A 21,981-nucleotide genomic window follows, 5' to 3' on the forward strand; every position below is an offset into this window, starting at 1 on the left:
CTAGATTGAATTGGTCACATGAACCATAGAACCAGAGTCAAACCACCAAGTATTAGTTGGAACATTTAAATTAAAGGACTCAATTATCATATTTAGATGATTACCTTTCTTAGCCAGCCACTCCTTAAAGCTTGAGCACTCAGACTGCTTATGTCCTACCTTGCGATAGAACTTGCAGTAGGACTTGCTAGTGGATTTGTTAGAGCTGGAGGGTGCACTTGCATCAGTTTTAGGGACCTTATTAGATTCCTTTTTATGGAATTTGCCCTTCTGCTTCTTCGATTCAGCAGCCACAAGGTAAGCAACATTTAGTTTCTCCTGCTTCAGGCGCTCTTCTTCTTGAACAGTCATAGCAATCAACTCACTCATGGACCATTTGTCCTTCTGAGTATTATAGTTGACTTTGAAGGCTTCAAACGCAGAAGGAAGAGAAGTCATAATGAAGTGGACTAGGAAACCTTTACTGATCTCCATGGCTAATCCCTTAAATTTACGGGCCATGTCGCTCAACATCAGGATGTGCTCGCAAATGCTGGTGCGCCCGTCATATTTTGTAGTCACCAACTTCAAGATAAGAGTACTAGCATGTGCCTTAGAGGTTCCTTGAAATTGTTCCTCCACAGAAGCTAGATAAGCCTTAGTGTTAGGTGAATCAGGAATGCCTCCTCTGATGATTGGGCTGATGGAATTCTTGATAAGCATAAGACACATCTTGTTACTCCTTTGCCATTTCTCATAAGCCATCTTATCTTCCGGAGTTCTCTTATCAGTGAGGCCAAGAGGAGCAGCTTCAATTAGTGCATGATCAAAATCCAGCATCCCAAGAGTCAGCATCAAGGAATCTTTCCAAGAAGAATGATTTTCACTAGTCAAGGTCTCAATTTCCATATTAGAGGCTAGTTAGACGACAAATTAAGATACTTAGGCTAAGGAAAAAGTTAGAGTGACATAGGGAAACTTAGATCTAAAGCAGGCATAAGTAAGAACCATTATGATAATGAAGTTGTGATAAAATCTATTATAACATCAAAATAATAGACTAGATTAGGTTCTACTTAAACAACCAGCTTTCACTTTGGTTAACTACCAATTATTTAAGCATAATGAACAATTATAAGTAAGGTATGTGCAATAAGAATGTGACACATCATCTTTGGACAAAAGTGAACATTTAACCTTATGCACATATTAAGTTTGCAAAACACAAGTGCAACAAACATCGTTGGACAGAATAGAAATAATTGTGTTTTTAGGAAAATGTCATGTGAATATGTAATAATTAAGTGTACTCACAAGTAAGTGAATGTGCTTAATTAGACTCAAATAACAAGACATAACCCATCATCGTTGGACAGAAGGGAGACTCCTATTATTAAGTTTAAGCAAAAAATTTAATTTAAATTTTGTCAAACTTAATATTTTTTTTTAAGAGTTTAACAAAATAAGTATTTTTTTTAAACATAATTAAGGTATCATGAGATTTACCATATTTAATTCGATAAATAAAAGGAAACACGTAAATATGTTTCTCGTAAACCTGATAAGGTGAGTAGCGGAATATCAGGGATTTGATTTTAGATTTGGTCTTCAAAATTTTAATTAGATTGATATGTTTCCAAGTTTGACACAACTGCTATTTTCGAAAATAGTAATAATAATAATAATACCCAAAAATTAATAAGGCAAGAATATACTATCCTAAATAAGGAAAAACTTGGAGACTAAGATATCAATTTTTTTTTTTAAGGAAAACACAATCAAATCAAATTCATTCCTAATTAAGGGAACTAATTGTATTTCGAAAGTTTTAATTAAGGAAAAATATTATTTTCAAAATTTCCTAATTAAGGAAATAATTAATTTCCGAAAATTTTTTATTCCTAATTTTTGAAAATTCATATGAACAACAAATAATGATAAAGAACATAGAATCAAAATTAATTTCATTCCAAATAAGGGAATACTCACGAAAATTTTGAAGAACACATAACATTCATATCAAATTTTAATTTTCAAAATCTTAAAATAATTATGGATCTCGAAAAAATTAAAATTTATTTTATGATATCAAGGTGAATTTTCGAAAATAAGTGGTTCAATAATATACCAAAATAAAAACATCAAAAATCAATAAGTTGAATCAAAATCCTCGTTTCTTCCAAATTTAGGGAAAACGAAAGAAGAATCGATTAAGGAACATAAACGCTATGATACCACATGTTGGATTAGGATTCCTCAATCATATAATGAAACGAGAATAATGATTAAATAATACCTGGTAGACCCGTGATCGTGATATGATTCCACTATCAAGATAGAGATGATTCTTTGACATTATATGGAATCAACTTGAGTTAGAGAATGAATAAGCACTTTTAATAGAATTGGATCAATGTTTTATGTTTCAAGAACTCACCAAAACTTGCACCAAACACCAAACTCACATGGAATACCCATTTCTTGCCAATTGAACCGATTAAAAGAGGTAAGAATACAAATGAACCGATTAAATTGCTCAATAATGGAAATGAACCGAACAAATCAAGCTAGAAAAGAGATGAACCGAACATAAAGTGAAAAGGAAGCAAAGCACCGAATAGAATGAAGCTAAGACATGTTTAGTATTTCGTATGAGCATGGAAATGAAATGAAAAGATGAAGAAGAGAAGAACTTATGAGAATGAAGAGCTTGGTTGATGGTCACGCCACTTGAAGTGTGAAGGCTCCAAGATAAGTGAGCAAATGCCGCCACTTGAGAGAACCAAGGCACTCAAGATAAGACAAGGTAGAGGAGAAGACAAAGTTCTCACACAATTCTCTCTCAATTTGAGTAGAGTTTCTCTATATCCAATTTTCAATCTGAATTTTACAAGAGCCCACACCTCTATTTATAGTGTGAGGGTGCTGGAAAATAGGTGGGAAAATTCAAATGAAACTCATTTGAAATTCCCACAAAAAACAAGTCACATGGGAGGTGTGACCTTTTTCTACTATGACACCTCCTAAAAACTACACCTACACCTACTCTCCTAAGTCACATGGACAATGTGACGTTATTTTACATATTCTTACTCCTTTATTTAATATCCACACCTCCTACAACTATACAAGAGTAATTCAAATGATGCTCTTTTATTTAATGCTTGGTCTTGCCCCTCATGGGATGGACTTGGGCTTTTTGGGCTTTGGCCTTCTTGGGCTTGGGCTTTGAGCTTGGGCGTTGGGCTTGGGCCTCATCTTTTGAAAAGACTAATAAGAAGAACTTTAAATGATTTGGCCAACATAAACGCTATGATACCACATGTTGGATTAGGATTCCTCAATCATATAATGAAACGAGAATAATGATTAAATAATACCTGGTAGACCCGTGATCGTATGGCTGAGGGACGAAAACATGATCTTGATCGGGTTCCCCTTTAGGGTGTATCGCTTAGAATGGAATTATGTGAGTAGAGAGACAAAGAGATGAGAGGCTCGAAAAATCCCTTTAGGGAATGAGTTTCGGCCGTGTGATGTTAAAATATGAGAGTGTCTCTTTAGTTGTCTGGTAATCTCTATTTATAATACACCCAAGGGGAAACCCTAATTATTTATTTATGGTAAGAGTAATTACGTCCATCAAGTAATTACCAATAATATAATAGGATAATTATGGTAATTGATCAATTAATAAGATAAATAATTGTGAGGTGTCACATAATATTCTTACACTATTTGCTTATGTGAATGTACGGTTCACAGGCAAAGAAGTGAAAGGATATCTCTCATTTGGATCTAGGGTTTTGTGGGAAAGAGAATGAAAAGATATACATATCAACAGTAAATATCATTTCCCTACAAAATGAAGAGATGTAGAGGGAAAGTCAAGTCAGCATGTGTTATTTTCAAATTTACCCTCATTTATTTTATTATACTGTTGGTACTATTTTTTATTTTCCAATACTGTAAGATTTTTAATAATAAAAAATAGTATTTTTTATATTTATATAAGATGTGATTTATTTTCAAATTTTATAATATATGTTTAATATTTTAAAAAGTTACTTGATGTTCTGTTTTTATTTAATTTGTTGTTGTATTTATATTAATGTTTATAAGTTATAATTTATTTGATAATAATTTGTTATGAAATTTTTTTCTATTGCTAATTACATTATACTTCTGTTGTTGTAGTATTTTTTATTTTTATTATTACATGGATTTTAATATTAAAAAATAATTTTATTTATTATATAAGAGATGAAATATTTTTTGATTTATTTTTCAATTCTGGTGTTTTTTGTGTTTGTTTCCATGATTTTGAGAGTGGGGGAGAGGATGGGGGAGAGGGTGGAGGATTTTTTTCATTCTTCACAAAATGAAGAGATTTGTGGAGATTTAGTAGGATTATTGCATTTTACTAAAATACTCTTGTGCATGCATTTTATTTTAATATATAAAATTAAATATTACATAAATTTATTTATTATTTATAATTTCAAAAATATTTAATTATACTATTAATAACAACATATAATTATAAATAATAAAATAATAAAATAAAATTATAATATCAACAATATATATAGTTATATAAAGTAACAAATGAATATTATTTTCATAAATTTTAATGTATTTATTAAATTTATTTCAATTTAACACCAAAATATTTTATATTATATTTTTAAATTTTTTATTAAAAATATAAATAATTATGTATATTATATATTAAAATATTTAATTAATTCAAACCTAAAAAAAACCATAATTTATTATTTAAATATTTTTTAATAAGAAGGATAATTTTGTAAACTTACAATAAACTATCCTAACAAATCCACTCTATCATCCCTCAATCCAAACAACCTCACATATCCTCACCAATCCTCACAAATTCACTCCCTCCCCTCCTCACTCACTCCGTTGCTTCTAGGTGTGACAACGGAGGAGGAAGGGGCGAGCGGGAATGACTTTTGTTTGGATTAGGGTATGTGAGGGCGTGGGTGCGGACGAGCGAGCGAGTTTAATAGTTTTTTCACTTCTCGCAAAATTGAGAAGATTTGCGCTGATTGTAGAGGCACAAATAGACATTTACGTTGCTATCCTACCTTCAATTCTAATATTAAACAATGTGGGCATCAATGAGTTTTCAGTTTCTTTATTACAGTGCCTGGTGCAACAGTTTCCTTATTCTTTCCGAATTTTGGAAGTGCAGAATCGATTTTCGTCTTTTTGTAAATTAGTGCAGAATCGATTTTCGATTTTTCCAAATGGTGCAAAATCGATTTTCCTATCCATGTAAATTGGTGCAAAATCGATTTTCGATTTTTCGAAATGGTGCATAATCGATTTTTCGATTTCTCCAAATGGCGCAGAATCGATTTTTGATTTTTCCAAATAGTGCAAAATCGATTCTGTGGCTTTTAAAGGTAAGAGAGAATCGATTTTGTGACATTTAATGGTAGAGATAATTGATTTTGTGACTTTTAATGGTAGGAGGAGAATCGATTTTGTGACTTTTAAAGGTAAAACGAGAATAGATTCTATGCCTTTTAAAGGTAGAAGGAGAATCAATTCTTCCTTATGTGAGAAAAGTATTGGAATTGATTCTGTTTTTTTTTTCAGATTGCATCTTTGAGCAGTGGTTCTTTGGTTGGTTCTATTCATCACAAACTTTTTTTTTCTCTAGGTTTTTTTTTCTTGTTCTCCAATTTGTTCTTATTCTTCTTCTCTTCTCTTCTCCACTCCAGTGCCTTCATCCTTCACATAAATTTTTAATATTTTTTTTCTATTTAGAATTTTGTTTATTAAATGTGGTTACTATTATGTTTTTATTGTTTTTATATCTTTTTCATTTAGAAGATATTGTTTAATTTTTTTTATATGTTTACTTTTTTAATCTTAATAATTGTATTTACATTTGTTTTGTTATATTTGTACTCTGTTGTTTATTTTTTTTTATGTATTTATTGTTTTTAATTTTTATAAATATATTTATACTTTTAATATTTATAAATTTATTTAAATTTAACACAAAATTATTATTTTTTACAAAATAAGAGTAATTATAAATATTATATATTGGAAAAATAATTAACTCAACTTAAAAAAATATATCTTAACTCATTATTAAAATATTTTTTATTGACAGGATAAATTTGTAAATTTACATTTTATATTTTTTTTATAAATTTAAATTATCTTCTAACTCAAGCTCACACATCTTCACACATTCTCTTTAATCCTCTCTAATCCGCTCTCTCCCCTCCTCACAAATCCCCACCCCCAATCCAAACAGGACCTTAAGGATGGAAGACTACCTCTCTAAGATCATTACCCAATTCCTCCACGTCAGAAAAGCACATACAATATGTCCCATGAGATTCTTCCCAGTACCTACATACAGATAGCGAAAAGTGGAACAACCCCCATTAACATATTGGTACCTATGGTCTCAGCATCAGTACATGGTTGTTAAATTTACGCTTGTACCATCAGTCCATCCTCACCATTTCTTCATCTTTATGTTATTGGACTCCTGCTATAGCTATCATGACCAACACACAAATCTTAAGCCAGCTACAGCATGTCAACTAGTGGACCAGCACAAAAATCAAAATCAAAACAACCTGACTCATAGCATGATGGCGTTATTCCATCCCCCTAACCCACCATACCAGAATTAGATCAGCATAAACCAAGACTCCTGCCGTGACTATCAGACAGCATATTACACCATCTACACAGTACAAAAACAAACTACAAAAGGCTAGAAAGCCAGCCCACAAACCATCCTATATAGCAACCACAATCCAGAACCCTTACCAACCATCAGCTACAATCTCCAAAACCAGAACATAAATGAGACCTACTGCAATTCAGGGCCTTTTCTGCCTATCTTTAGTCTTCCCCTTCCTCCATCCAGCTGCTCCAATCCCAGAAAAACCTTCACAGAATCTTCAGCACTGCACCAAATTTGATTCAGGAATGGACCTTCCTCAGCTTATGGTTGAATGTCGCACCATCTTAATGAGATTGATTCCAGGATTTCAACCCCTTTTACACTTGTGACCAGCATCATAAACACTAGCCGTATGATTGAATGTAAACTTCTGCATCATCCGTTCCAACATATCATCTCCTTTCATGCTCACTGTAATGATAATACCCACCCACTAGTCCTTTGCATCTTCCTCAGCACACAAGATTAACGCATAGAGCCATCTCCAGTATTAGCAGATCCTGATCATCAGTTAGCACCCTACTTCCTTGCATTTGGATAATGTTGTACCTACAAAAACTACAGATCAAAGTTAGCTAAAATATGTTGTTTCTGTTAGCTGATGTGTAGAGTCTTTCTTCTTGCTCCATAGCTAGTTGCTCTTTTAGACGGCCCCTTGACCATCACATCAGGAAGCCAGTAAGCTTAGCTGCAACCTGCTTCCCTTTATTGAGCCACATTCTTAATCCCCTATAATGTTGACATTGATAACGCAAAGAAAATAAGGCCTGCACATAGGTTCCAACCTCCCTATTGCAGACTTAACATTGTGTTATCCACCAATAGGGTCCACCAATTTCAAGAAACTAAGTTGCACTTTCTTGCCAGAGTGATGTGACCGTAGATGTATTTATATAATCAAGTCATTTTCCACTGCTTCCATGACAGCCCCAAAAGACCAAGCGAGTAAGTGCCGATGCTGCTCCTCACCAGCTCAAGCTTTTGGATTCTTCGTAACAGAATGAGGCTAAGCTGAGCTACATGTCTTATGTGCAATAAATCCCCCAAAGAAACATATTGGTCTTTTCTACAACAGCAAAATCCTCTGTTGCCTAAATTTGAACAAAGTCCACCTTCCTCACCAGTCCCATATCAAACCAGCTCCCCACCAGACCATCTAGCACACCTAGCCGTCTCAATTATGTAGCACTTAAAACGAAAGGTTATGCGCCAGAATCCTCAAAAGTACTTAATGCAAGTGATTAGGTTCACAACCTGCCAGATCTGCACACGAGCTAACCAAGATCCTGCATAGACCAAAAACACCTCTGCAACTAAACCAGAATAGCCACATAGATTGTTTATATACCTTGGTTCTGTTCTAACTCGGATTTCAGTAACTAAGCTTCTTAGCTGCATTGATATACACTCCCCAAGGTTGCATCTCATACCTTATGCCTCCACCTCATCACCGTTTGTATCTGCCATCCTACATTTGCCTCTGGTATGCTTATCTTAAGCAATTATGCAGAGCAAGGTACTCCTGTGCCAATTATACATGTACTATTTCCGCCATAAAGAATGTAAGAGCTTCCACTAGCATACCACCACCATCTCAAGTTATATAAATTTACACTGTCAAGGAACTGCGAGAAGACACTGATTGGGATTCAATATCCAGTCTGAAAAAACATATAAGAAACCAGTCACCTTGTGTTTTAATCACAGCCAAGACAACAACTGAGCATTTTGAAGTATTTCATCAGCATCAGGGACCCCTCCCTTGAAAACAACTTGGTTTCGCTACTTCCAGATGCATCTAACGATCATCACCCATATTCCTCTCCACACCTGATTTTGCTTACTGGATAGATGAATCAGGTAGAAGTTTTTCAGGAGATTCCTGATTTCCTTGTTTTGAACTCCCAAGATGCCAACCCATCGGTAGCAACCAGACCATACTCGTTGTGCGACCACCCATTCTACGAAAAGATGTTGAGATGATTCTTGTGACAGATTGCACATGGCACAAAACGACGATTGGAAGTCTGTCAAAGAGGACTCTCCAAGCTGTGATAAGCGCTTTGGGCATAGCTTTCGCTTGCCATAGAATACCATAAGCGCTATCCAATGAACCATTGGTTGTTTGATGCGTTAGAATGTGGTAGGCTGACTTGACCGAGAATACACTGTTGGATTAGGATTCTTGAATCATATAATGAAACGAGAATAATGATTAGATAATACCTGGTAAACCCGTGATCGCATGGCTGAGCGACGAAGACATGATCTTGATCGGGTTCCCCTTTAGGGTGTATCGCTTAGAATGGAATTATGTGAGCAGAGAGACAAAGAGATGAGAGGATCGAAAATCCCTTTAGGGAATGAGTTTCGACCGTGTGATGTTAGAATATGAGAGTGTCTCTTTAGTTGTCTGGTAATCTCTATTTATAATACACCCAAGGGGAAACCCTAATTATTTATGGTAATAGTAATTACGTCCATCAAGTAATTACCAATAATATAATAGGATAATTATGGTAATTGATCAATTAATAAGATAAATAATCGTGAGGTGCCACATAATATTCTTACATTCTCCCACTTGGCCAAAGGATTATTTATTATGAGCATTAGATAAGTTTGGCCAGATTTTAATACTCATTTTAGTCCTAAACTGTAATTGTAGCGGAGAAATACAGTCTTTGAATCAATATTCAACTCAAGACCCCCATTAATCATACTACAATACAAATTTAAAACTTAAGTAAATTTTAGGATCAATTGATAAGTAAGCCCTTTAGACTTTGATTTGTACAGTTAGTGTCTATGTATATTTAGGCATGCATAAACATATTTAAGGACACACAAATCAAGGTAAATGAGGAAATTTTATTAAACATAAGTAAGTACAAATATGCTAAATAAGGTCTTTAGATAATCCCATCTTCGAAACATGTTCTTCGAATACTTTAGGTGGGAGACCTTTAGTCATCGGATCCGCAAGCATATTTTTAGTACTAATATACTCAACACAAAGCTTATTTTCCTCAACTCGCTCATGTACGAACAAGTACTTTGTATCAAGATATAATCCAGCGCCACTCGAACTGTTATTGTTCGAAAAACTAACGGCAACTGAGTTATCACAATAAAGCTTCAATGGCCTGGAAATGGAGTTAATGACTTTGAGTCCAGCGATAAGATTTCGCAACAACATTCCATGACAAGTTGCATTGTACACTGCAACATATTCTGCCATCATTGTTGAGGTTGTTGTTAATTGCTGCTTATGACTCTTCCATGAGATAGGCCCGCCTGCTAACATAAAGATATACCCAGAAGTGGATTTCTTGTCATCTTTGCATTTTGCAAAATCAGAGTCAGAATAACCCACCACTTCTAAACTGTCACTTCTCCTATAGGTCAACTTATAGTCTTTTGTGCCTTGTAGATATCGAAGTACTTTCTTAGCTGCTTTCTAGTGATCTAGACCAGGATTAGATTGATACCGGCCTAGCATTCCAGCAATGTACGCGATATCCGGACGAGTACAGACTTGAGCATACATAATGCTTCCAACTACAGATGCATAAGGTATCATCGCCATTTGCTCTTTTCAGCCTCTGTTTTCGGACATTGAAAAGAACCAAAAACATCTCCCTTAATTACTGGAGCCACAGAAGGAGAGCAATGCTGCATGTTATAACGAGTGAGGACACGGTCAAGGTAGGCCCTTTGGGATAATCCCAAAATCCCCTTAGCTCTATCTCGGTATATTTCGATGCCAATAACATAAGCGACCTCTCCGAGATCCTTCATGTCAAAATTATGCGAAAGTATGCGCTTTGACTCATGCAACATGTTTATACTATTACTTGTCAATAGAATGTCATCTACGTAAAGGACAAGTATAGTAAAGTTGCTCCCACTCATCTCGAGGTAGGTGCATTGATCCACTTGATTCTTAAGGAAACCTTGTTTCTTCATGACTTCATCAAACTTTATGTACCACTGCCGTGAGGCTTGCTTCAGCCCGTAAATGGATTTCTTCAGCTTGCAGACTAAGTGTTCTTGACCATCAAGTTTAAAACCTTCTGGTTATTGCATGTACACGTCTTCATACAAGTCGCCGTTAAGGAAAGCGGTCTTGACGTCCATCTAATGTAGCTCTAGATCAAAGTGAGCTACGAGGGCCATTACGATCCTTAAGGAATCTTTTCGAGAGACAGGTGAAAAGGTCTCTTCATAATCAATTCCCTCTTTCTGAGTGAACCCTTTTGCAACCAATCTTGTTTTGAAGCGTTCAATGTTTCCATTCTGATCTAGCTTGGTTTTGAACACCCATTTAGATCCTACGGGTTTTACTCCGTCGGGTAATTCTACTAGATCCCAAACATTGTTTTTCTTCATGGAGTCAAGCTCATCGAGCATGACATTATTCCATTCAGAAGACTGATCACTAGTAATGGCTTCATTGTAAGAGGTAGGATCAGTATACCTTCCGGCATCCATTTCTGCTTCAGTCAGGTAGGTTACATAATGATCAAAATTAGTAGCAGTTTTAGTTCTAGATGACCTCTTGAGCTGATTAGCGGGTTCTGCATTGTACTTATGTTTATCGTTCAAGGTGCCTTCATTCTCGGATGGATTCAGAGTAGCATCAGGTTCTGAGCGTGGAGTAGGTGGTGCAGTGACGCGCGGAGTGGGTACAAGAGGAGTGATCAGAGGCAAATTAGTAGTCGATGTAGATCATAGGCAAATTATAAGTAAGGTATGTGGAATAAGAATGTGACACATCATCTTTGGACAGAAGTGAACATTTAAGCTTATGCACATATTAAGTTTGCAAAACACAAGTGCATCAAACATCGTTGGACATAATAGAAATAATTGTGTTTTTAGACAAATGTCATGTGAATATTTAATAATTAAGTGTACTCACAAGTAAGTGAAAGTGTTTAATTAGACTCAAATAACAATACATAACCCATCATCGTTGGACAGAAGGGAGACTCCTGTTATTAAGTTTAAGCAAAAATTTTAATTTTAATTTTGTCAAACTTAATATTTTTTTTAAGAGTTTAACAAAATAAGTATATTTATTTTAAACATAATTACGGTATCATGAGATTTACCATATTTAATTCGATAAATAAAAGGAAACGTGTAAATATGTTACTCGTAAACCCGATAAGGTGAGTAGCGAAATATCAGGGATTTGATTTTAGATTTGGTCTTCAAAATTTTAATTAGATTGATATGTTTTCAAGTTTGACACGACTGCTATTTTCGAAAATAGTAATAATAATAATAATAATACCCGAAAATTAATAAGGCAAGAATATACTATCCTAAATAAGGAAAAACTTGGAGACTAAGATATCAATTTTTTTATTTTTTTTTTATTTTTTAGGAAAACACAATCAAATCAAATTCATTCCTAATTAAGGGAATCAATTGTATTTCGAAAATTTCAATTAAGGAAAAATATTATTTTCGAAATTTCCTAATTAAGGAAATAATTAATTTCCGAAAATTCTTTATTCCTAATTTTCGAAAATTCATACGAACAATAAATAATGATAATGAACATAGAATCAAAATTAATTCCATTCCAAATAAGGGAATACTCACGAAAATTATGAAGAACACATAACATTCATATTAAAATAATTATGGATCTCGAAAAAATTAAAATTTATTTTATGATATCAAGGTGGATTTTCGAAAATAAGTGGTTCAATAATATACCAAAATAAAAACATCGAAAATCAATAGGTTGAATCAAAATCCTCGTTTCTTCCAAATTTAGGGAAAACGAAAGATGAATCGATTAAGCAACATAAACGCTCTGATACCACATGTTGGATTAGGATTCCTGAATCATATAATGAAACGAGAATAATGATTAGATAATACCTGGTAAACCCGTGATCGCATGGCTGAGGGACGAAGACATGATCTTGATCGGGTTCCCCTTTAGGGTGTATCACTTAGAATGGAATTATGTGAGCAGAGAGACAAAGAGATGAGAGGCTCGAAAAATCCCTTTAGGGAATGAGTTTCGACTGTGTGATGTTAGAATATGAGAGTGTCTCTTAGTAATCTCTATTTATAATACACCCAAGGGGAAACCCTAATTATTTATGGTAATAGTAATTACGTCCATCAAGTAATTACCAATAATATAATAGGATAATTATGGTAATTGATCAATTAATAAGATAAATAATCGTGAGGTGCCACATAATATTCTTACATACACCTTTTGGATCCATCCTCCAAACGAGGCGATCTTGGATACCCTGGCATATATTACCCATACCCAGTCTTGAGAGCAGCTCTTCCTCCATATTTGACTCCTACTCATACCTTTCCCTTCTCCAATTAGGTCGAAACCGCCACCTCCCTTCCTCCCATCTTCCTACCTCTCCCACCGTTTTACCTTGATCAAGGGACAAGAAGTATAGTCTAGGATACAAGGATTTTAGACTACTGTTATGTAACCACACATCCTCCCATAATCTAACTATGCCCCCATCGCCAATTTTCCACCCTGTAACTTTACGGAACCATCCTTCTTCTTGGTCCCCTTCGCCACACACTTTAGCTAGATCCCTCCACCACCACGACTGGTATTTCAACCCTACCTGACTTGTAATCGTTTCTGAGCCATATTTAGATTTAAGAAAATTTATGAATATGAAAGTTGTTTATTTTTAAACAAAAATAACTCATTTTATTATTAAATTTTTTTAATAGGGACAAGAAGTAACTTTTTATACCTTTAAAAAAAATTAAAATTCTCTCATAGTCATCACATCACAAACTCCCAATCTTCCTCACACATCTTTTCTAACATGCCTCAATCCAAACAACTTCACTTTTATACCTTTAAAAAACATTAGAATACTCTCATAGTCATCACATCACAAACTCCCATAAATCTTCCTCACACATCTTTTCTAACATGTCTCAATCCAAACAACTTCACTTTTTTAGACTTTCTTCTCACATCCTCACACATCCACTCCCTCAAATCCTCACACATCCTCTCCCCAATCCAAACACACACGAGTCTTTTTCTTTTTTCTTCCACTTTCTCTTAGCATTTTCCATGTGTCAAACTGACTCACACAACCTTAGTTTTGCGTTCGCTTATCGTGGGTTTGGCCGACGCAAATCTTACGTAACTAATCCTTGGTTTTCTTGTAGTGAGGCCATGTGAAAGATAAAAAAAAACTTACTTGGATGCACCTTAGGGTATCTAAGTAAATTTGTTCACTCACTTTAATGTTAATCATTGATTCATCTGATAAAATTTATTTTGACTTGTAATGCAACAAGCAATCTGAAAGTTAAGAGTGTGGTTACTATGTAGTGATGTAGTGGATCTCAATCATTGTGCGGGCTGAAATTGATAGAGGTTGGGATAAGGTAAAACATCAATACACAAAAAAAATTGAAATTGAAGTGTTTATTAATTATGGACTAATTGAAACAATTTTCAAATGTTACAGTTTTTCGATGACCCATAATCGTTAGACTTAGAAGCGCATGAGTATGTTAGAACAACATGGTCAAAATATTTTGTAACCATATATAACACCTTAAAGTAAATCATTGATTAGAATGACATTATGCTGATCGTTGAACCTTTTTATATGCAATTTGTTGTTTAAATTATAATATTTTACAAAGTGTTTTATATTTAAATTTAGTTCAAATTTCATTACAACACATGCTAGTAATGTATGAAAATTTTGATCATGTGTGAGATGTGAGAATAGTAATATTTGTCCATTTTTTAAAAAAAAAAAATTTAAAAATGATGAATAAACAAAAATCATCCTTAAAAGTGTCTTTGTTAAAAGTCTCTTCTAGACCACTTTTACCAACGATAATTATCCTAAACTATCGTTAAAACTTTCTTTGGCAATCTTTAACGATGGTTATTATTTTAAATAACAACCATCGTTAAAAGCATTGGTTCCAAGTTGCACCTTCTAACGTTGGCTCAGTTCGAGTTGACGACCCAGTTGGTGCGACCGAGCATTCATTCGAACCTAGCGATGGCAAGTCGTTAGGTATTAACCAGGTTAGAGTTAATGATCTGGTAGTGGCTGCCGACCAGTCGACCCATGTTGTAATAAGTTAGTCATCCCACCGAGATGGGTTCAATTGGGTTGATCATAAGGTCACTGAGTACTTTACTCAGTTTCACGACTCCTCCTTGATAAGTGTTCAATTTTAGTAATATTTCATATTAAAATATAGGCACTTATGAGTATTAATTGCTAAAATAAGTATAAAATAACCACTAATTTATTAATTTATATCTTTTTACATTTTTTATGATTTTTATTTGAATAAGAACGATTTATTCTCAAATTTTGTGTTAATTTCAGGATTCTATGGGAGAATGGAGATGATTGGGCAAAAAAAAGATTAATATAAGCTAAAAAGGGAAAACTGGAAGGCCCGACACATACCAAGCTCACAAAAACCCAACTCACCATCAGAGCATCTCGCTTGAGCGAGATTGCTCCATCAACATTGGTCATTTTCGACGTTTTACTCGCTCAAACGAACTCAATCTCGCTTGAGCAAGAATCCACTTAAGCCCAAGCAAATTAGGTTAAATAGAGGGCTTGAGGCACAACCCTAGTGTGCATGATTGAGAGGAAAACATCATTGAGTGAATTGTAACCCAATTGGGAGAATAGGAGGTGTGAGAAACATTAAAGGAGGCAGTCGTCAAGGAGAAACATCTTGGGTCTTCTTTTCATGCTCTTCTTGCTTGTAATAATCATTATGTGTGGCTAATTTTACCATTTGGAATTGGGAGTAATCTATTCAAACTCTTATGTATTGAGGTGATATCTAAACATAATATTTTATTCTTAATTGATGATTATCACCTCAATACATATTATAAATAATTATCACCTCAATACATAAGAGTTTGAACAGATTACTCTCGATAGCCACTCATATTGGTCATTACAAGCATGGAAAACAAGAAAAAAAGATTCATGATGTTTCTCCTTGACGATTGTCTCCTCTAGGATTTTCTATCTCTTAATATCTTTCCAATGATATCTAGGGTTATGCCTTACGCCTTTTATTTAACCTAATTGAGATTGGGTTATGTGACATCTCACTCAAGCGAGATATTGCTTGCATAAGCGAGTTTCACAAGAAAAAACTCAACTTCACTAGAATGAACTCGCTTAAGCGAGCCTTGGGCGAGTTCCTCTGGAGTGATCTTGCTTTGGCGAGTTTGAATAAATTTCCAATGTTCCAACTTTGTCTTTCATAGTGTCTTTAAGTTGTCCATTCTCCTTTAGCTCTTTTATCCCCATTTTTCTTTAGATTCCTTAAATTAATACAAATTTGAGAATAAATCGTTCATATTCATTTTATAATAAAAAATATGTAAAAAAATTCAAATTCCTAAATTAAAGATTGAATTATAACTATTTTATCAATTAAAATTCATAAATATATCTGTCATTTTTATAAAATATTATTAAATCATGTCACTTTCTTAAATATATAACCACAAACAAAGATAACTTGAAAACTTCTTTTTGCAACATTATTATTAGAATAATTAGAAGCACGAGACAATTCTTTAAGTTAAAATGATGCATCATCTTTCATGATTCTAATTTTTAACCATTCACTGAAATTATGATTTTAATTACTTTTCATTAATTTTATCTTTAAAGTTTTCATATTTAAAATCTCATCATATTCTCTATAATAACAGACGTTTGTTAGTGATTTAAAGTAGAATTTATAAATGAAAGAATGGATAAACATACTATTATCATACATCACCAATTTGAAAATTAATCAGACAAATCTAAACATAGATTCTTATCCTTATAATTTCTTCCTTTTTTATTTACCCTTATATGTATACCTTTATTAAAATATTTTAAGAAAAATGTCAAAACTTATTCTACTAGATATACCTTAATAATAAAACCTTTTAAATAAACTATTAATTAAATAAATCCATCGAAATGAGTAATGTCAATGTTCTTAGAGCATAAAAATATCTATCACAAAGTGTATTTTTCATTTGTGAACTATTTTATATATCTTTGTTTATTCTGCCTCTTTAAGATCGTACTCATGGTGACGTTTTTTCTTCATCAGGGAATATTGGGCTGCGTGGTTCCTTATATGTTGGCAATTTGTAGCTGCACCATATCAACTCCAACTCCACATTCAAAATGACAAAAATAACCTTAAATAAAAAAGGGTGTAAGTTACTTCCGAAACCTGTTATTCAGAATATTTCGGATTTAATATCCGAAACACATTTTTGAATTTTGAAAATTTTTATTTAAAATGCATTTTTAATTTTGTGTTCCAATTTCTTCGTCTGGAATGTATTTTTTTTATTATATTTTCTATTCCATATTTTTAAATCCCGAATAAGAGTAATTTTAGAAATTAAAAAATGATAGGGTGCAGATAAGAATTGAATGGTGAAGGAAGAAATTGCCTTATATGTTATGTATGTTAGGGTGCATGGTCCCTTTTCAGAACGTGCTTCTTTCCTCAATCGTGGGTTTGTACATTGTTGATAGGTGTAGACCATTCCATTTAATGCAAATAATTAGAATTTCGGAGGCTATTATTGTTAGACAACTACTATGTTTTTCGATAGTCGGAATCTGAGGCAGATTCTTTCTACAGATGATTTTGGATTGCACTCAATATACATAAAAAAAAGAGACCAAAATACCATTAATGAAATGAAAATTAAGGTTTTCTAAAATGTGCATCCAACCCACACTCAACTCAGCAGCATTGCACCCTTTTTTCTCTTTTCACTTTGTTGGATTTCAGTCTCCAGGTTCTGTTTCCACCCAGTTACTAAGGATAAGGAAATTGTGGAAAAAATATTTTCATGCATAAATCAGACATTTTGTTGTGGAATGAAGAGAATGAGTCTATCAAAGAACTCCTAGCGATTCATATCTTTTTTCACATACTACTCATGTCAAGTATCTGCACTCACTTTCTGCGATTCTACTCTTTCTCCTGTAGCTTCAATCCTTCTCCGATGGCTAAATCCTTCTCCGGCGCCTTCAATCCTTCTCCGGTGGCTTCATCTCCTTCTCTGCACCCTGCCTCCTCACACAAAAAAAAGGGTGCAATGCTACTGGGTTGGGTGTGGGTTAGGTGCACATTTTTAAAAACCCTAATTTTGATTTCATTAAGGGTATTTTGATCTTTTTCTTTATGTATATTGGGTGTAGTGCAAAATGGAGAATCTGCCAGAATCTGATGAGGCACCTTATGGGCCGCATTCGTGGGTCTTCGATCTGGCCTAGTCTGGTACACTATAAATTAAAACAATTATTACATTAATCACATTACTATTAATTTTGTTGGAGAAAATCTAACCTAAACCCTACAAATAAACATAATAGTTATAACCACTACCTTACATTAAACAAATTATTATCATATTACAATTATTATGATTATTATTATTGATAATAAAAATATTATTATTATTATTATTATTAATAATAATAATAGGATTAATAATTTGAATTTAGATTTTATAATTAAAGTTAGTTTTCAATTTTGATTTGTAAATCAATGGAGGCAAAAAAAAAACATTCTATCGTATTAGTAAACTTTAGGCAATACTTTTTTTAACTAATGTATTTATGTTTAGGTCATATCTTTAAAAGTATTGTTTTTTTTTTCATTTTTAGGTTACATTTATATATTTTTTGACAACTTTTAAGTCACCATTTTATTATTTAATCCACATATTACATTTTAAAATATTACATTTTAAAGACTATACTTAAAAAGAATATGGTATAAATAAGTAGCACGTGATCTTTAATTGTTCTTGCAATATATTTTTAAGATCGTTATTTTTTCTATGTTTAGGTGTTTAAGTAATTATTATATAAGGGTAAACTAGTTAAGTATTGTCTAATTTAAAAACTGGCATGGTATATTTTGTTCTTGTATATAGGTCCGAAATGTAACATAAAATCTACATAATTGTAGCCACTTATTTCCTTTCAATAACAATCACAGACTTTTAAACATTTGCCACTATCATTTACAAATTAAACAGCCTTTTGAAACACAGTAAAAAAGTTTCAATTTTGCAGAAAAGAATGTTGTGACGTGATTTAAATTCAACAAATTGGCATATGTAATTATCAGAAATGTTCTCTTTTGTCAAAACATTTAATTAAACTATGTTTATAATTAACTAAAGAAAGTACGAAACTCCATGTTTGCTGAATAGTTATACAGAGAATTGATAATTTGACATGATACATATATAGTAAACACTCATTTAATAACTTAACTAATTAACATTTTGATTATATTTATTTTATTTTTTAATTAAAAATATTGATATAATATTATAAAGAGTTGTCAAATGACAGTACTTATTATTTTAAAAAATATATAAACTTTTTTCACGATATTAAAAAACGTTTATAAAAAATAACACGGTAACTCAATTTAAACTTTTCAACAAAAATACTGCACAAATTTATAAAAAAAAGGTTTTAAAAATGATCTTAGAACAACCCAGATTCGATTTAAAATTACTCAATCAACACAATGGAGTAAAAAAACGAAATTTGATTTTGATATCCCCAATTAATTTCTAAATATTCACCAAACATTAAAAAAAATAAAAAGTTAACATTTCGAAATAATAAATATATATAACAAGAATCTCCACAACATTCGATCTAAATCAATTAGCTCTTCACGGTTCAAGCAAAAGTAACCCATATATGTAAAGAAGACATTCTCTCCTGCATAAAATCAGGAACATCATACCAAAACAAAAAGATAAAATATAATCAAGCTTGCAATACTGCAAAATCATTATACACAAAAGAACATTTCTAAATATGGAAATAGAATTCCGGGAAATGAACAAAAAACAAGAAAAAAAGGATTGCTAGTAAATATAGCTCATTCAAATCAAGATAAAGCTTTTGCTCCCAAAATGAATCGTGAGCTGTGGAGAAGGCTATTGATAACTCAGTTCTCCTCCTTCACTTTAGTTAGTAAGTGGCTCAGACCTAATGTAAATGCTGATTTAGAGGTCAAAGACGCTGGTAGTATGCGCACACCCAGCAACATAAAAAATATATTATATGTAAAGAAGAAAACTAAAAAGTAGATTCACAGAAATCATATGAACTAAGAATTGGTAAGGACTAGATTACATAGAAAGCATAATCTTTTTATTTTACTGCTCTTACCTCCTCCGTCCCAATGCTAACCACTTTCTCCTCTAAATCATCAACGGGAATGCTCATACTGCTCAACAAAGACATTAGGCAAATGGAGGACGACGGGGTCACAACCAAATCATCAGTTGCTATATATGCTGTCGGTCCTTTAATATAACCTTTACCCTTGTTTATTGGATCAGAAAGAGGATCCACAAATAAAAAATCCTCATTTATAGAAGTTAAACTGCAAGTTCTCGTGTTATGCTTGTTACGCCTATCGAGAAAAAAATCATCGGGGAAATTGTTGCAACTTAAAGGTAGCAAATTACAGGATTTGAACTGTGGGGCAAGTAGAGGATTAACAAACTTGTTCTTTACTTCCTTTGTGGTAAAATAATGTTCATCTAGATCAACAACACTCTTGTACAATCCATCCACACTTCCAACATACGAACAGCCTTCCATCAAACGTAATGCTCCTCCTAAAGGAATAGTCAGCAAACTAAAAAGAAAGTCTGCAAAATCTGCTTTTCCTTCCGCTAACAGTATCTTCCTATTAGATTTTCTCAACATTATTTTCACTACGATTTTATCACAATTATTTGCTTTAAGATTCCAGGGAGTTATTCTTCCACTTTCCTGTGATATGTGACGAGGAAGTTTTTCTAAGAACAAATCGGTCAAAACTGTCCTTGAGCAGAAACAACATTTCAACAGGTCCACAACCTAAAAAAAGCAAAACTCGATGCATAATCATCACAGTGTTAAGTCAAACATTTAATGAACTGTATCTTAAGAAGCAAACAGGAAATGCAAACCTGATTCTTTGTTATATTCACCGTCATTTCGCTTACTGAAGACATGTCTTTAATTCCACTATCCTTCAGCACATTAACACATGTAGCCAATAAGTTTGGGAAAACTTTCAGATCATCCGTGATCAAGAAACTGGCATTACTATTAACAAAACCATCAAAGTCACAAGAGGTATCAGAAGAAATTGGTTTTTGTAGCATAACCCCACATCTGCAACTTTTATTTTTGAAGGTGCTTATCAAGACTGGGTCTTCCTTGTGTCCACATTGAACCCAGTTGTTACATACAAAATACTGTGTGGGTTTTGTGTCGTCAATGTTTATCTTCAAACTCCTACAATGATCTTCCATTGAGTTTCTCGGACGCAGTAGCATTTCTTCACACGTATCTGTGCGAAGACACTCTATGGGAAGATTCTCAGCACTTTGATAGATCAAGCTCAGTGATGAAAGTTCAAGTGGCTGCAACTTTGACTCCTTGCGAACAAGTCTTAATATGGTTCCTAATGGCAATGTTAAGAAGCTAAACAGAACATCCACAAAGTCCTTCCCTGCTTCGGCAAAGATAACTTTGCTTTGTTCTTTGAGTACCATAAGCTTCAAGGTAATACATTTCTCTGTTCCCAAAGAAGCCATTGTAGCGGAAAAAAACAAGTATCGAGTATCTAAGAATACAACCCTTTGTTGTAGAATGCTTCAAAGGATCTCCTCTTTTGATTTCACATGATAAAATTAGAAAGCATTTGAAGTATTTATATTGAAAACGTAAAGACACTTCTACTCTAAGGCCTTGTTTGTTTCTATGCAAAGAAAAGCAAAGTTTCAGTGTGCCAATGGAAAGCTCAAAAACCAATGTAAAATGGCACGGAATTCAAAAAAAATTCACGCTCTAATACTTTGTTTGGATTAGGGAGTGGAAAAGAGAGACTGGATTTGAAATGATTTGAAGGGAAAGTGTAAAGAAAGTTAGGGTGTTTGGATTAAGGTAAATAGAGTGGAAAGTGCGGGGAAAGTTTATAAAAGTTTGTGAATGATGTGATAGATGTGACTGAAATTATATATTTTTTAATTGGTAAAAATGTAAGTTTGCATATTTATCCTTATATTTAAAAATTGTTAAAAATTAATTTGATATATTTATTTATAAATTATAATTATTTTTAATTAAAATATTATTTAAATATTTATAATTATAAATATT

General features: G+C 33.1%; 3 protein-coding genes across 3 annotated transcripts; all 3 read right to left on the reverse strand.

The window, feature by feature from the left end:
• LOC137824577 (uncharacterized) lies at positions 1-888 on the reverse strand. Its single transcript, XM_068630242.1, has one exon. The coding sequence runs from the start codon at positions 886-888 to the stop codon at positions 1-3; it is 888 nt and encodes a 295-aa protein (XP_068486343.1).
• Positions 889-10,864: 9,976 nt separating this feature from the next.
• LOC137824578 (uncharacterized mitochondrial protein AtMg00820-like) lies at positions 10,865-11,218 on the reverse strand. The gene has a single exon (XM_068630243.1). The coding sequence runs from the start codon at positions 11,216-11,218 to the stop codon at positions 10,865-10,867; it is 354 nt and encodes a 117-aa protein (XP_068486344.1).
• Positions 11,219-19,494: 8,276 nt separating this feature from the next.
• Positions 19,495-21,416, reverse strand: LOC137824579 (uncharacterized). The gene is made up of 3 exons (XM_068630244.1): positions 20,784-21,416; positions 19,993-20,691; positions 19,495-19,536 (listed from the first exon to the last, which is right to left on the reverse strand). The coding sequence occupies exons 1-3, from the start codon at positions 21,414-21,416 to the stop codon at positions 19,495-19,497; spliced, it is 1,374 nt and encodes a 457-aa protein (XP_068486345.1).
• Between the last annotated feature and the right edge of the window lie 565 nt (positions 21,417-21,981).

This window comes from Phaseolus vulgaris, chromosome 8, assembly GCF_000499845.2.
Source record: "Phaseolus vulgaris cultivar G19833 chromosome 8, P. vulgaris v2.0, whole genome shotgun sequence".
NCBI lineage: Eukaryota > Viridiplantae > Streptophyta > Magnoliopsida > Fabales > Fabaceae > Phaseolus > Phaseolus vulgaris.